Consider the following 16,564-nt stretch of genomic DNA (forward strand, 5'->3'; position numbering starts at 1 on the left):
ATTTTAATGTCCTACACAACTATGAATTAATAATAATAAAAGTTTATAAATTAACGTACCATGGTATATATATACAGAACATCCCAAGAACCCAAACATCAAAACAAAAAAAAAAGTCTTTAGAAGAAAATGTCGTGAACACCTTTTGGCAGTGGTGTGCACTATTTGGATAAAATCAAAAAATCAGATCAAATTGAATTGAATTTTAATTTGGATTAGTTTATTGATTTGGATTTGGATTAAGAATTTACTTTTTAAGTATTGTGTTTCAAGTTTTACTTGTGATATGTATTAGAAAGTATATATTTAAGATAGACAATATTATTACTTCTTCTTGTATATATATTTTTCAACTTGCAATATAATTTTAATTATGCTATTAATTATTGACATGACCGAATAATCAAATAGAAAAAAGTCAAATCGAAAGAGAAAACCAAACCAAACCAATCAGATTGGGTTACACTTTTTCAAAAAGAAAAATCGAAAAATCAAAACCGAATAATACAAATCAAATTGAAAAAATCGAATGCACACCCCTACCTCTTGGTATTTCTTCCGATTTTGATTATCGTATTATTTGTTGTTTCTATTATTTTTGTCTCAATAATTTTTTATGGAGTTCATAGTCAAAAACACACTTAAACTATTATTTTTTACGAGTTTCATAACTCAATTATCCATTATTCTCTTTACCTACCTAAGTTATCACTCCCTTTATATTAAAATATACCTCGATGCTAACTTCACTACTAGAAACAAAGGTTTTCCTACAACGAATTAGTGAGAAATTTGTGTGAAGATGAATTTATGGCATCAAATTGATCAGGCATTGCGAGAATTTTAGAAGAAATTTAAATCCGCACTTGCTTTCCTGTAACAATCTGCTCCCGTCGTTAGGTATAGGCCAATGTGGAAGGATTTCGAGCCAGAAAACGTCGGGTAGTAACTTCGGCGAATTTGAGCCTAGGCCAGACTTGGACAAATTCTGAGTTAAGTGAAGTCTAGGGTGATCACGTGAATAATGGAAAGTCAAAATTGTAATTTGATTGGACAGGCTGATAGCCAAGGCGATACGGAGCATTTATGGCTTCGCAAAATAGCATTCTGCCAAGAAAACTCTCAAAATCGAAGTTTGCGTGAGGAGTATATTTTAATACGTCCTTGAAGGGGGTCTGTTGTGAAAAAAAAGCTTGAAGCACAAACTCCGAGCTCTCTATTTTGGCCTATCCCGCCAGAGCAGGATTTGTTCCGCTAGAGTGGGATAGTCGCGACTTAAGTCGTGAAAAAGATCAGAAACGGTCTTTTTCTGCAAGTTCAGTTTCTAAAATCCAAGAGGCGACCTAGGGCGATTTTTATTGATTTCCCACAGATTTCCACGCTTAAGGTAAGGTTTTTGCTCTCTAGATTCATACTTTGATTCTTGAAAACTAGAACTATGGTTAATAATCATTGGGGGAGGGTTTGGACTGAAATTCTATGGTGGAAAATAGCTCTAGGGTAAGGTTAGGATCATGAGTTTGGATTAGGGAATGAAATTGTGTTATATTTCTTGGTAGACAGGCCATTATACTGATCCTTGATATGTATTTAATGTTTTTAGACCAAGAACGAGAAGAACAAACCCAAAAAAGGAAGGCTACAGCGTTGTAAGGTTCTAAAAGCTCAAATTTGAGGTAGGTGATGGTCTAGTTTCTTGTGTGTGTTTTATATACTTGCTAAATTTCTTCATGATATGTGTGTGTATATGAATAAGAAAACGTGCTAGATTATGTGTGAAATGATCACTTGCTGGCCTGTTATATTGATGAACTTTTTCTTGGTGGTATAAATATTGTAAACATTGTATGTTCTTGTGATTGTGATATCTTGGGATCGGGTGTCATATTCCGACACATATATGGATCGGTTGTCACGTTTTGACACGTATTTGAATCGGGTGTCACGTTCTGACACATACTTGGATCAGGTGTCATGTTCCGACACAAAGTTGATTGTTTGTAGGTCCTTTGAGAGGACCCTTGTGTGAGATTATAGCATGTAAAAGACATTGAGCTTGATATTTCTTATCTCTTAAAATAGTGTGTGTTGTGGCCCTATGATAAGACACATATCATCATAATTGATTTTGTATCCAACTGATGACTGGGTGTTATAACCCGCACATTTGTACATGGGAACATTTGTTTGGTTCCCTAAAAGTTGTCATGTGATCCATGTTATCCATGACGTTACCAAATGATCCGAAGGAGGGGGGGATGTAATGCCCCATATTTTGCATAGACTAGTTCTATGTGAGTAGTGATGGTTGAAAATAGGTTTGGAAGGATTTGAAAGGAGTTGGAGGCCAAATAATGAGTCGTGATAATTGACCTACTTGCTTAAGCTACCGGTTTGAATGTTTTACATAATTAAGCTACTTAAGTACATGTCAAACTTAAGTAACAAGGATCACATAGGTTCTTAAGGTGAGACTAGATTACGAACCTACGAAAAAGAGTAAGTAGGTGATTCACCTACTTGGAATGAGTAGGTGACGCACCTACTTGGAATGAGTAGGTGATGCACCTACTGAAGTGGACCCCACTGTAACACCCCTCAAAATTTTTCGCTAAGATTTGAACATTTCTTCACGTGTGGGTAGACTCGAACTGGAGGACTTGTAATTCTACACATGAGTTAGGATTAATTCCTAAGTATTTGAAGTGTGTTATATGTGTTTAGGGGTCATAAGGGATCTCTAACACCAAGTCGAGTCCAAAGAACTCCAATTGATTAAGTTTTCGGACGAGTTAGTTTAAGGGTCAACTTCAAACGACCATATCTCCTATTATATAAAGAACTGGGTGGCCCACAACCTACCAAATTAAAGGTCTTTGAGTCTTCTTTCCAACTCCACCAAGATTGCAATTTTTGGAGTTCGAAGTCAAAAGTTATGGCCATTTTACTACGAACTAGCACTGCAGGAATATTCAGGCCTGGGCGGAATATAGGCTTGGCGCCCCAGTGGCGCGACGCGCCACTATAGCGCCAGAAAACAGCCTCAGTAGTTTTATCCTTGGCGCGACGCGCCACTATTAGATGTGCAGGGTTTTAGGCCTATTTTGGCTTGGCGCTGCAGTGGCGCGACGCGCCACTATAGCGCCAGCAAGACTTTTGCCCAATTTTTCAGATTTTTGAAGAGGGGCAACTTGGACTTTTTTCCTAATTATATATACCTATCCTTGGACGTTTTGGGACCATATTTTCAGTCTCTCTCTCTCTCTAAAAGCCCTAATATTTTCTCTCTTCTTCTTCTTCTTCTTCTTCCCCAAATCCATCTCCAACAAAGGGTGCCTTCAAGAGTTTCAAGGATTCAAGTCTTCCATTGAAGACCTAACATCAAGTTCCTTCAAAGTCTTCAAACAAGGTATGTAAGGCTAACCTAAAATATGGATTGAGTTCTTCCATATGCCCATATATGTGTTGGATAGAAGTTGTGAAAGAGTTGAACCTTCTAAGAAGGTTTTCTTGAAAGTTTTCCTAAACTATGAAAGGTTTTTAAGTACTATTAGTTGATTGATGTTTTTAATGACTTGAGTTACTAAATAGTTAATTTTCATATTATTGACTACAAATGTATCTTTGTAATGGATTTATAGGTATTGACGATTCTCTTGAGTTGAGTTTTGTTGAGAGTATGGGTTCATGTTTCATTCACATGAACCCAAGATGAAATTTCTTGTTATAAATGTCTTGAGGTTGAGATGGATAGTTGTGTGTATATATGTATTGATTGGAATGAAAAGAATGAATTGGTTAGTTAAGAATGTCCCTTTGCTTCTATAAAATGAACATAGGACAAAAAAATAAGGATTTTAGAGTAAATATTTGATGATGATGTAAATGATAATATATGAGGATGATGTGATGATGATGTTTTGATGACGATGTGAGGGATGACGTGAATGGTGCTTATTTAATATGTGTAGAATGATTGATGAAGAGGTATATTGATGAGGATGTTATGTGATGAAGTGGATTGGAGTCTAATGTGATTTTGTGGTATATGATGTGCATAATTTGAGTTGATTGGAGTCTTAGGAATATTTTAAAAATAAATTATCTCTTGAGGAGGAGCTTTAAATAAAGTATTTGTGAACCTTTTTGCATAACCTATTTATACACTATTATGAGTCTAAAGAATTATTAGTTTCATCTTTGATTTAGAAAGGAGTTTAAGTATGAGTTGAGTATGAAGAGCCTTTGAATGAGTTGAGTATCTTTACATTAAAGTATTTATTTTGAGTTTGAGTTGAGGAGTTGAAATTATATTTTGATGTACATAACATTTTCTACATTCATTGGGTCGAGATTGTATAAATTTTTAAAGAGAAGAGTTTGATGATTTGAAATGAGTCGATTTGAAAGAAGGTCCAATGAGACTTGTCATTATGAGTTAATTGAGTTGAAATGAGAACAGAGTTGATGAGGTGGCAATGTTCCACATGAAACTAGCCGTGAGGGCTTGTTTGAGATGATTGAAGGAGTTTGAGATGATTGAAGGAGTTTTATGAGCATGGAGTCATGGGAGGAGTATCGAGCACCGAATTGAGCAAGAGTACAGTCCATACTCGAACCCAATACCTGTGTTGCCAAACGTAAGGGGGATTGAACCGTTAAGTCGGATGCTTCCCCGAGAGATATGTCCTGACATTATAGGACTTGGTTGGATTGGATCCATAAGGTTCGTCGTTCATGCCCTGGCAAGGTATGAACGGGCGTGGCAACGACGTCGTTTCGTTGTACCTTCACTGGCTCATAAGTATTGGTTGTCGGTTAAGAGAAACTCCCATTTAGGTCTTGATAGTGCTCTGAGTCAGTTGAGTTGAGTGAGTTGCTATATGCTTATGAGTTAGTCCTGTCTAAACTATTTCTTGTTAGACTTAGGACACTTGAGTGAGTTGTTACATATTTATTGAGTTGAGTCCTTTGAGTTGAATTGTAAAACGTCGCATAATTTAATTTGCATATTTACTGAGTTGAGTCCCTTGAGCTGATTGTTGAGTTGAATGTTAAGTTGATTGTATACGGTCGGATTGGAGTAGATGAATTGTGATTGGATTGAATAGGATGGTATGTGACTAGATTGGATTTGATTATTGAGTTGATTGTTGAGTTGAGTGTATATAATCGGATTGTACATGATTGAAAGGGATCGAATTGTAAATGATTTGATTTAACTGTATTATACATAATTGGATTGGATTGTATGGTATATGATTGGTCTCTGTCTAAACTGTATCCTTACTTTAGACTTATGATGCCTTGTTGAGTCTCTCTTATCTTTCAATTTGAGATATTTGGACCGCTGCTATTCTTCCTTGAGGTATGTTCCATTCTGCCATTTTACATACCAGTACATTCCATATACTGACGCCATTTGGCCTGCATCGTTTCATGATGCAGAGACAGGTTTAAGAGATCGTCAATAGGAGCATCATTGGGGATCTATTCGCACTCAGCATAGTGGTGAGTCCTCCCCTACATTCGGAGGACACCGTCTGTGTATTCTTGCATCGAGTTAGCCCTTTTCATTTTGATTTGAGGTAGCCATGAACATGTCATTGGCACCAATTAGATAGTAGTGATAGAGGCTTCATAGACTAGATAGTGATGAGTCGACTGAGTTATTCTTGTCAAACTATTTTTAAATGACAAATATTTTAGTTGATCTGTCGGCACATGGCCTTTATTCTTTGAATTGAATGGATGATTTGAGTTGCCCGCTAAATTATTCTTTACTTTTAAACTTTCCGCTGAATGAATGAATGAACGGATGTGTGATTAGGCTATGTGGTTCGCTTGGGAGCCAGAAATAGTTTCTGAGTGCCGGTTACGTCTAGGGTACCCTCCCGGGGCGTGACACCCACCAAGACACATGGCAACAACTGGTTGGTGCATGGATGAGGTGGACATATGTAGGAGCTAGACGTGTGCCACTCTTGGGGGATGGACACGTGTAGGGGCTGAAAACATGTCACCCTTAGGGGCTGGACACATGTCAACCCCACATGGATAGCATATATAGGCCTAGTAATGACTAAGAGCTTGTCCTTAGTTTATTCTTTTTCTTAACTTAGAGAAAAATAGAGAAAGAGAGGGTGAGAGCTTCTACCATGGCTGCAGCAAATAAGTTTCTAAATTGTGATCCCTAAAATTAATTCTCTAAGGTATTTTCGATCCATTGGAAGGTGATTAGCAACATGGGATTCATCGTTAGGGCAACAAAGAGGTTCAACGTGAACCTGCAACTTTCAGCAAGTTTAAGAAGCCTACTTGTTAAGGTAAGGTTTGATCCCCTTTTCACACGATTTAGTGAGGATTTAAACATGTTGTGGATGTGTAAATATGGACTGGAAATATAAAATTATACACGTTATTATTGAAGGGTGTTGAAAACCGTGTAGGGGCTGTTTTGAAGTAAAAAGGATGAATCAATTTTAATTAATGTCGTGATTGTTGTTGTTATACGAGGATGAAGGAATTAAATAAAATTGAAATGAGAAAACCCCATGATTAAGTATTGGTGTTGAAACGGGCAGAATCAGAATTTGTGTAAATTAAATTGGGTTGATTGTTGTTTTGCTATTATGGTTATAGATTATGTGTTAAAAGTAAAGGGAATTGTATATGTTAATGTTGACTTTCCATTTGGGCCGTGTTGGGGGACTGTTTTGGTACGTTGTTATTCTTGTTGAGCTAGGAGGATTAATAGTAGCTAAAGTTACACGTTGTGTTGCATGTTGGCTGAGCTGTTGTGTTAAAGGATTATGATCAAATGTTATGTGTGGGCTGATTCAGAATAGCATGCGGGCTGTCCGGCGAGTTTTCAAGTCTTGGCTCGAATAGCCTCGATATGATATAGTACGTGAATGTGTGGGTATTGATGTTGGCTTAGTTGTTACGAAGTTGATTTGAATATAAGGGAAGCGTCGCCTAATTTTCTAGAAAGGAGTTACTAACATTAGAATACGTTTTGGACCTTCACATAACTTAAGCATAGTTCTTGACATCTTAATATAGGTTGAGACGCTTCGGGTAGCGTATACGTGTCGTATGACGAATAAGCTCTAAAGGTATGTAAATCTATCCCTCTTTTATTTTGGCATGTCTTAGACATAAGTGATATATGATATGAGCTTCGGGGGTAATTTCATTCATAAGCTCCAAGTATGATTCATGACTCTTATTCACTTCTTGACGGTAAAACTCTTAAAGTAGTTGAGTTATTGCCCTCGAGCCTTCTATATGTTGAATAGTAATTGGATGTATAAGCTCATATTCCTAAGGACTCTACGATGACAAATATCTCTGATTTCATAAGATGTTTAGCATTATCTTGATACATGTCTATGATTCTTGAGGCTCCATTTGATATGGTCCCTAATGACATTCATAGGGTATTTAATATGATTATCGCCTTTAATACTCAAGTGCGAGTTTATTCTACTTATTCTATTGAGTCTCAGATGATGATTTAATTTGCATATGGTTACTCACTACTCTGCTCGTGCATGTTGTTATTACTTCTTTCACTGAGTCTCGGGCCGGGTGTGTTATCGTGCATAGCTTCACTACATCTTCACCGAGTCCCTTACTAGAGGGTCAGGTATGGTATAATATATGTATATGATGATATGATGATGTAATAATATAGTTATGACACCGAGTTTCATAATGGGCTGGGTACGGTATAAGTGTACACTACTCTATTCACCGAGTCATTTGCTAGAGGGCCGGGTACAATATATATATATATGATGATATAATGATATAATTGTAACACCGAGTGTCAAAACGGGCCGGGTATGGTATATGATGATAATATGCATGACTTCATTTCATAAGATCCAGGTACCGTAATTTATTAATTATTATACTTGTCTCCTGGCCCCTTATTTCAGATGTAATTTCCTTTGTGGTATTTTATGCTTTATATATTCAGTACGCATTTCGTGCTGACCCCCTCTCTTTGGGGGGATGTGTTTCATGTCCGCAGGTACAGACACGTATTTCGGGAATCCGCCAGCTTAGGATTTTTCACTCAGCTATTTTGGAGTGCTCCATTGTATCGGAGCCTAGATTTTTGGTATTGATCTTTTTGATGTATATATTCATTTATTCAGGGGTACGATGGGGGCCCTATCCCGCCATATGATACCGTCGGTACTCTTAGAGGTCTATAGACATATGTGTGTGGGTTGTGTGTAAGTTTTGTTCAGCTGCGTCTATGCAATGTGTTGTGAATATTAATATGAAATGGCAGCCTTGTCGGTTTGCGTGTCCTTTCATGATATGGTTAGTGACGACTCCTTAGAAGACAAATGATAGGGATATATTTATATGAAGACGTTATGCCCCATTGGAGTTCTTATGTAAGTTATCATATTGTTCGTAGGTACGCATACGGGTGTCTGGGTCGGACCCCAATCACGGCCTATGGGGTTGGGTCGTGATACTAGGAAATTTCCATATTCTTTAAAAATAAAAAGATACATTATAAGAACGTAAAAAATTAACAACATAAGAAACTTTAAGAAATTGCACTACCTTAAGAAACACATTTACGAAGGATAACATAATATCAAACATAATAGAAAAACAATAACTATTTTTATCATATTTATCCCCAGTTAGATGATCAATTCTTCAGTCAATGTTCATAAAGTCTTCGCTTCCAAATGACTAATATTTGGGAGACCTTCAAAATCATCATCTTTATAAGCAAGATTTGCCTCAATATCTTCATATTTATTTGAGGGAGTTTCTTCATTATCACCATTCTGAAAAATTAAGTGTGCCTCCACATTATTATCTCTTCTTTTGAGAGTGACTTGATACAATTTCACAAAATGATCGGGCGTGTGACATTCACGTGCCCAATGACCCTTCATACCACATCGGTGGCAAATATTAGCTTTACCCTTAGAAGGATTATTTTGAGAAATTTTATTGTTCTTATGTTTATTATACCATGATGACGATAATTGTTTCGTCATTTACCACATCCTCGCCCACATCCATGACCATAACCACGATAATTATTTTTTCTTGATTCAGACTGATTATGTGCTGCTACAACATTCGCTTCAGGAAATGGAACAGACCTAGTGGAACGGGCTTCATGATTTTTCATTAGCAAAGTATTATTCTGCTCAGCCACAAGTAGATATGTAATTAATTCAGAATATTTCTTAAACCCTTTTTCACGATATTGTTGTTGTAGCAACACATTTGAAGCGTGAAAAGTGAAAAAAAATTCTCAAGTAAGTCATCATAAGTGATAGTATCTCCACATAATTTTAACATGGAACTTACCTTGCGAATATCAGAATTATACCCTGTCACAGTTTTAAAATCTTGAAATCGAAGGTGTATTTAGTCATATCGAGCTTTTGGTAACACCATAAATTTTAGGTGGTGATATCGATCTTTCAAATTAGTCCATAATTCAAGAGGGTCTTTCACAGTTAAATATTCAGTTTTTAATCCTTCATGAATATGATGACGGAAAAAATCATGGCCTTTGCTTTATCTTGACTTGATGCTTTATTTTCTTGTTTAATAGCATCACCCAACAAGAATGAAGGAAGACAGAAAGAGAGAGTTAAGAGAATTATTGTATCTGTGTGTCTTAAATTGCATAATAGCAATAACTATTTATAACCACTGCAAAGGAAGAAAAAATGAAAAAGTTGGGTGAAAAAATTAGAATAGGTGGAGGAAAATAAAGTGGATATTAGCAACCACCAATTTTTGTACAACATATATTAAATTATTATTTATCTCACATTTTAATACTTTTAAAACTTTCGGTCATTATCAGAGTATTAACTATAGTCAACGTGCTTATATTGGTGTACCTTAATTATTACGTGAGTTTCGAGCTATTTAGAACTAAATTAAAATCAAACGGAGGGAGCAAAGTCGCCACAACGATTAATTCTATGTATTTTTGGCTAAACAAGAACCATCTTTCAATTTTGCTAATGTATATGCTTTAAATTTGGATTTCCCCACAATCACTAATAATATGGGAATAAAGGTTCTTATTGTCATTTGTCAATAAGGTTGTTAGATATATGCATGTTCATATGTTTATTAAATGACCATATTCTTTTCTTTTTTTTTCATTAGACTTTCCATTTTATCAATGTAGTTTATTGTATATTTTGGGGAGATGGTGTACTTGTGTAACATGTTGCAAAAATAATAATTTTGATATCTCAATAGGTTTCATGATTAAATATTCTTAATAAAACTTTCAATGTAACGTGGTTTGATATTGACAGCTAAAGTAACTATGTTCATTCTACGTATCCTCCATGATATGGTATCTAGTTTTTATTGCGATTCAAGAAATATCGATCATAATGAGTGACGGATAGTTTTTAATGGCAACAAGCCAATAATAGGTGGTTCTTTTTAACTTGTTAATTTATGCAATAAAGTTTAAAGTACTCCATCACGATATATGTGGATCAGTTCAACTTATAATATTACTGTTAAGCACATAAATATGTCGTTATATAAGACTATCAAGAGTAATAATATAATAAAATAAGTATAGAAAAAATAATAAAGTTCAGATATTGTTGTTTCAACCTAATTATTTATAGATACCGATAAATAAAAATATCGAGTCTTAAAGAATATCGACCAATAAAAATGTTCCACTCAAATACTCCTATATCCTTAAAAAGTATTATAGTCCAATAAAAAACAATTACTTACAAAAGTATTTAAAAACGTTAAACAAATACATTAATACGTATCTCAATTTGTCAATTTCTTGTATTTGACAAAAGCAACAAATCTGTAAACGCACAGCAATTCTATTTGCTACCGTCTTTTTCCAGCACAATATCTGATTTTTTATTTGGGGCTTTTCTCTTCAGTTATCTTCTTTGCTTAGCAAGGTAAATGCTTCTATTTATTTTTTCAACAATTTCTTTGAAATCATTTGGGAATCTTGGATTTTTCCACTTTATTGTTGAATTTAGCATAAATTTCTGTTGTTTTTTCTTGTAAAGATTGGTTCTTTTCCAGAATCTGAAACACCCCAAGTTTTGTTCTTTTGGATTATTTCTACTTCATTTTGCAATTAGCATAGATTTCTATTTTTCTTGTAAAGATTGGTTCTTTCCCAGAATCTGAAACACCCCAAGTTTTTTTTTTTTTGGGATTATTTCGACTTCATTGTGGAGTTCGCATGAATTTCTATGTTTCTTGTAAAGATTGGTCCTTTCACAAAATCTGAAACACCCCAAGTTTTGTTGTTTTGAATTATCTCTACTTCACTGTGAAATTGGCATAAATTTCTTTGTTTCTTGTAAAGATTGGTACTCTCTTAAAATCTGAAACGCTCCAAGTTTTGTTCTTCTGGAGTTCATTGTGGACTCAGCATAAATTTCTCTGTTTTTTTTTGTAAAGATGGGTTCTTTCCCATAATCTGAAATACCCCAAGTTTTGCTCTTTTGTGTTCTTTTACTTTATGTTATGTGTTGAGTTTCAATTAGGGGAATCTTCAGGTACTCTTTCAGATGGGGTTTTGTGATATTAAGATGGGGTTTTGGGCTTGCTCAATGACTTTAATTATTGTAGTGATTAAGTTATTGGAGCTCAAGGAATATAAGGGTAACGGGAGAAAAACAGTATGGGAAAGATTGAGTCAGAAATGTTGAGAAATCAGGTGAAAATATAGAAAGTTAATCACTTCATTGATGATGCAATATTGTCATGGTTATATTACATAAGTCTTTCTTCTGTATTGAGGATCATCAAAATAAACAAGATTACTATTTCGATGGAAAATACCATTTACGGGGATGTGTTTCAGAGAGTATGAAAGATTAAGAACTAGTGTGGATGGTTATGATATGTTTCTAAGCTCTTGGAAGCAGTGGCAGTGCCACTCTTGTCCAAGGGGTATCAGTTGACACCCATTTGATGGAAAATTACACTGTGTAGATAGGTCATTTTTTGTTGTGTACGTTAATCCTGTTGGATTCTTTGTTTGTTTACTTCTTTATATTTTGACTATTCCTAGTGAAAATCCAGGCTCCACCAATGCTTGTAGGAACAGAAAATGGTTGTTGGAACCCTGAGTTTAGGACACTCTCATGTCTACTTCTTTGGCATGTATCATATTCTAGCTCTCAATTTTACTTCTTTGGCATATATCACACTCTTGCACAACCCTTTTTGCATCATCTAATTGTTTAGGTCAATTCGAAACTGCTACTGTCAATTTGAAACTGAGTTTGGTTTCTATTGAGTTGCTAGTTTCTATTGAGTTGCTAGTATACCTGAGTGAGCAGTAACGGCTGAAGCATGCATGATTTCTATAAGTTGTTTCCTGGATTTATCCGCGCTTCCAACCCATGTTTTTCCTTGATATCTGAGCACCTTATCCTGAAAAGTTACATGAGATATAGGATTTGGTCTACTGCTCAGGGATGTAATGGCCTTGATGGTGTCATCATCATCTGAATAGTCGTCTATGACTTCTTTATTCATGTTGGTTGTATCTTGTTGATTGTGTTTCAAGTAGACTGTTCTTCACCCCTTCTGTACAGTGCATCAACTGGATCATTCTCATCCTTTTTTCTTATTGCATTTAGAAGCTTAGTTTACAATAGTTTTGGTCAACACTTTATGTTAAGGTGATGTATTCATCTTTGGGTTCTTCTTTTGATCCTTAAAGCTGCAATTTTCAGTCATAATGATAACATGAGAAAGGTGTAGATATTGCCTCCATTTTAATACAGCTAGTGAGAGGTCTATGAGATCTTTTTCATAGGTTGAGAGACCTTGATGTTTAATGCTAAGTGTTTGACAAGGGATTGCAATAGATTTTCCTTCTTGCATCACCACATCACCTATCCGTTTATTTTTAGTTATGCACTTTCACATTCAAGGTTTTGGTAAACTTCTGTAATGCTGACCTATCAAAAAATCGATAATGCCAAACGTTGTGCCTCTATCATGGGTTTTTTGAGGTCTAGGAATGCAGTGGTGGATTCACAGAGTCAGTGCAGAAACATCCCTTCTTCAGTAGTATTGTAAGGGGTCTGTTGACCTTCCATTACTTCTTATATGTCTTTCGTGATAGAATATGAGGTCAAGGAATCCCTTCAGCTCCTTGATTGAAAAGGACTTTGGCCAATTTCTTGATAATGGTGGTGTCTAGGCCAACTTGTGTTCATCTCGACTATTTTGCTGAAGACCTATTATCTTCTTCTCGCACAAGTTTCAAGTAACTCTGCCTCACCGAAGCTTAGGCTGATGGAAATCACCTAGTGCTTTTTGAGTCCAGTAGGATTTATGAACCCTGATCAAGGTTTGCACTCACTTCATTGGCCCCCAGGCTACATCCTGGGGTGCATTACTATGGTCAATTCTGCTAACTTTTCTCCAAGTAGCTCTGCTTGTTTGACCTCAAAGCCTTACCATCTAGCTGCTATGGTTCTTCACTTCTTCACCAGAGTTTATATATCCAACCCCCAAGTACTCCCCTTGGACTTATTTGCAGGCAAATGATGCTCACTTAGGAACTAAGAACAATCTCCATGTGCTGCAAAATGATCTGTAAGCGAGAAGCCGTAAACTAGAACATCTAAGAAAACAAGGATGATTTCCTTAGGTATATTCCAAAGACCTCATGCATAAGGGACCATATTTGTAAATTCAAAGCGGATCACCCTGAATTACCACCTACTATGGCCCAATGAGTAACCATCAAGTTTGTACCTGAATGAATGGGCATAAGGAGGACAGAGGGAAGGGCATTCAAATGCAAGGTGGGCTTGAACATGGAATTGGTGAAATGAGATAATTGACATTTTTAGGTATTGATGAGTTAAATTCATCATGGAGCGAGGTTTCAAAAGGAAAAAAAAAAGATTATTCATCTTGTTGTTTCGGTCTACTATATAGCCAGATGTTTTTAGCTTTTTTGAATTGGAAGTTTCTAAATGTGATGTGTGCTTGGCATTTACACCTGTTATAATATCTCTAGGTAAAGATAGGCCACAGTGGAACGTGCTTTTCTGTAATGCATTGAAAACCTCAGTGCACTAGTTGTATTGCTAATGTATGCTAGTCTCTTTGCCGCCACTGCCCACTTGCACAAAGTTTGGCTGAGAAGAGATGTCGGCCTTTTGTATAAGAAAGAGAGTCACTTCTGATTTATAAAATGCTAGCAATTCACATTATGATTCTCTTTATTCTACTCTATGGATAATAGTGTCTGTTCTGTGTTAATTCATTTGTTTATCAAATCAAATGATTCAAATTGCATATTTCAGGTTGACGCAACCAATAGTAGTGCACCATCATCATTATTTGCTGATAAAGATAGATGCAAGCTTGGTGGTTATGACTGCACTCATCGAAGGGCTTCCTGATGCTGTTGCCATTAGGTGCCTTGCACGGGTTCCATTCTACCTTCATCCAAAGTTAGAGCTTGTTTCCCACTCCTGGAGAGCTGCTATTCAAAGTGCTGAACTATTTAAAGCTAGGCAGGAGGTCAACTCATCTGAAGATTTTTTATGTGTATCTGCATTTGAACCTGAAAACTTATGGCAGCTCTATGATCCTACACATGACCTTTGGATTACTCTCCCTATTCTCCCATCCAACATCAGTCATTTTGCTCGCTTCAGTGTTGTTTCTACCGCTGGGAAGTTGTTTGTTTTAGGTGGTGGCAGTGATGCTGTGGATCCATTGACAGGTGACCAAGATGGAATTTTTGCTACTGACAAGGTCTGGTCATATGATCCTGCAACCCGAGCATGGAGTCCACGTGAATCTATGCTTGTCCCTCGTGCCATGTTTGCTTGTTGCGTGTTGGATGGGAAGATAGTCGCTGCAGGGGGTTTTACTAACCGCAGAAAATCAATATGCAATGCGGAAATCTATGATCCTGAAACAGATGTCTGGGCACAGTTACCTGATCTCCATCATGCACACAATTCTGCATGCTCGGGAGTAGTTTTTGGTGGTAAAGTTCATGTCTTGCATAAAGGTTTGTCAACTATTCAGGTTTTGGAAAATTTCAAGCAGGGCTGGATTGCTCATGAGTATTCTTGGCTCCAGGGCCCGATGACTGTCATTAAGGAAAAGCTTTATGTTATGAGCAATTGGTTCATTTATATGCAAGAAAGAGAATCAAGAAGAATGATAGTTTCAGCATCTGAGTTTCGTAGGAGAATCGGGTATGCTATGATAGGGTTGGGAGATGATATTTATATAGTTGGAGGGGTTAATGGACCGGATTACTGGAATTGTGACGTCCAATTGCTGTCTGATGTTGATGTGTTGACCCTTGGAAGTGAGAGGCCAGCATGGCGTAAGGCTGCTTCATTGACAAGGTGCAGAGGGACAATCCTTGGCTGCACACAGCTGAGAATTTAGGACATGCATAAATGGGGATGAAATTTATTTCAGTGTTATCGAACAAATGCTACAACAAACATTTGGCACTAAAGGCGCTGCTAGGGATAGCGTGAAGTATACTAGTGAATAGGAAAAAAGTAAATGGAGATTACTAATGGTGGATGGAGTTTGAGGGTAAACATGTTTTGTGCCTCGCCCTTGTCTCCTTTGTTGTGGACTGAGAATGATGGGAATCCTATCTGACATGATTTCTCTGAGTTGTCTCACCAGTGATCGACTTTATTTTACTAGCTGTCTAAAAGCTACGGTTAATAAAATACAGCGCCAAAAACATGGAAGCAACAAGATGTTCAGCTTTCTTTCAGCCTCCTTGTCTAGTGTGTAACCTGTTGCTTTCAGCTGCTGAGTTCTTAGAGGAATGAAGTTCACCCTGACTTTGAGAACTGTAGATTTTGACATGATAAAATACATGTATTTGCTTAAGGAGCACTAGTAATTTTTTTAAAATTCTTTTAGTGTTTGTAATTTGAGATGAATTTATATGGAGCGATATGGTCAGTGAGGATTCATAGTTGATCTCAACTTGTTTGAAATTGAGGTGGTGTTGTAGTTTGAGATGGATTAACTCGTCGCTCTACTTGGTTACTTCAATACTGCTTTTGTTATTAAAGATGCACTTTTTGTCAACCAAGTGGGATTGAAGCGTAATTATTGTTGTTATTACCGCCCTTCACTCTCTACTGGTGTATATCTATTAGTTTCTCAGAATATTTGTTTTTTTGGTCATGACAACGCCAACATACCAAGTGTAGTTTTACGCGTGCGGTCCAAAAATGGTTAGATGTATATAAAGATTTTATTTCTATCTTTGTGGGGTAAAGATGTAGTTTATGGTAGATCTTCAGCTCAAAAGAAATGTAATCAATGCAGGATTAAAAGGATCTAAATAAGGAGAAGATGAGAGTATGGATTGAACCGTGAGTCATTCGCCCTCGAAAATTTCTCAATGATAAAAAAATATAAAATAAATTGAGGATAATTTCAAAGACCACTCCTTAAGTTTTGTTTCTTATAGTTTTTTTAATATGGAAAAGGTTCATATTTATCTTTGTACTTTAAAAAA

At 36.3% G+C, this 16,564-nt stretch overlaps 1 protein-coding gene across 4 annotated transcripts; it reads left to right on the forward strand.

Moving 5' to 3' along the window:
* The first annotated feature begins 10,849 nt into the window (after window positions 1-10,849).
* On the forward strand, window positions 10,850-16,161 carry LOC129899267 (F-box/kelch-repeat protein SKIP30-like). Of its 4 annotated transcripts, none has more exons than XM_055974161.1 (2): window positions 10,850-10,961; window positions 14,352-16,161. In XM_055974161.1, exon 2 carries the CDS (start codon window positions 14,422-14,424, stop codon window positions 15,457-15,459), a length of 1,038 nt encoding a protein of 345 aa, XP_055830136.1. In that variant the 5' UTR covers window positions 10,850-10,961; window positions 14,352-14,421; the 3' UTR covers window positions 15,460-16,161. The 4 variants fall into 4 exon arrangements, with proteins under 4 accessions (XP_055830136.1, XP_055830137.1, XP_055830138.1 ...); XM_055974162.1 differs by lacking the exon at window positions 10,850-10,961 and adding an exon at window positions 10,989-13,892; XM_055974163.1 differs by lacking the exon at window positions 10,850-10,961 and adding an exon at window positions 10,989-13,384.
* The last annotated feature ends 403 nt before the right edge of the window (window positions 16,162-16,564 follow it).

Source organism: Solanum dulcamara, chromosome 8 (genome assembly GCF_947179165.1).
Source record: "Solanum dulcamara chromosome 8, daSolDulc1.2, whole genome shotgun sequence".
Classification (NCBI taxonomy): domain Eukaryota; kingdom Viridiplantae; phylum Streptophyta; class Magnoliopsida; order Solanales; family Solanaceae; genus Solanum; species Solanum dulcamara.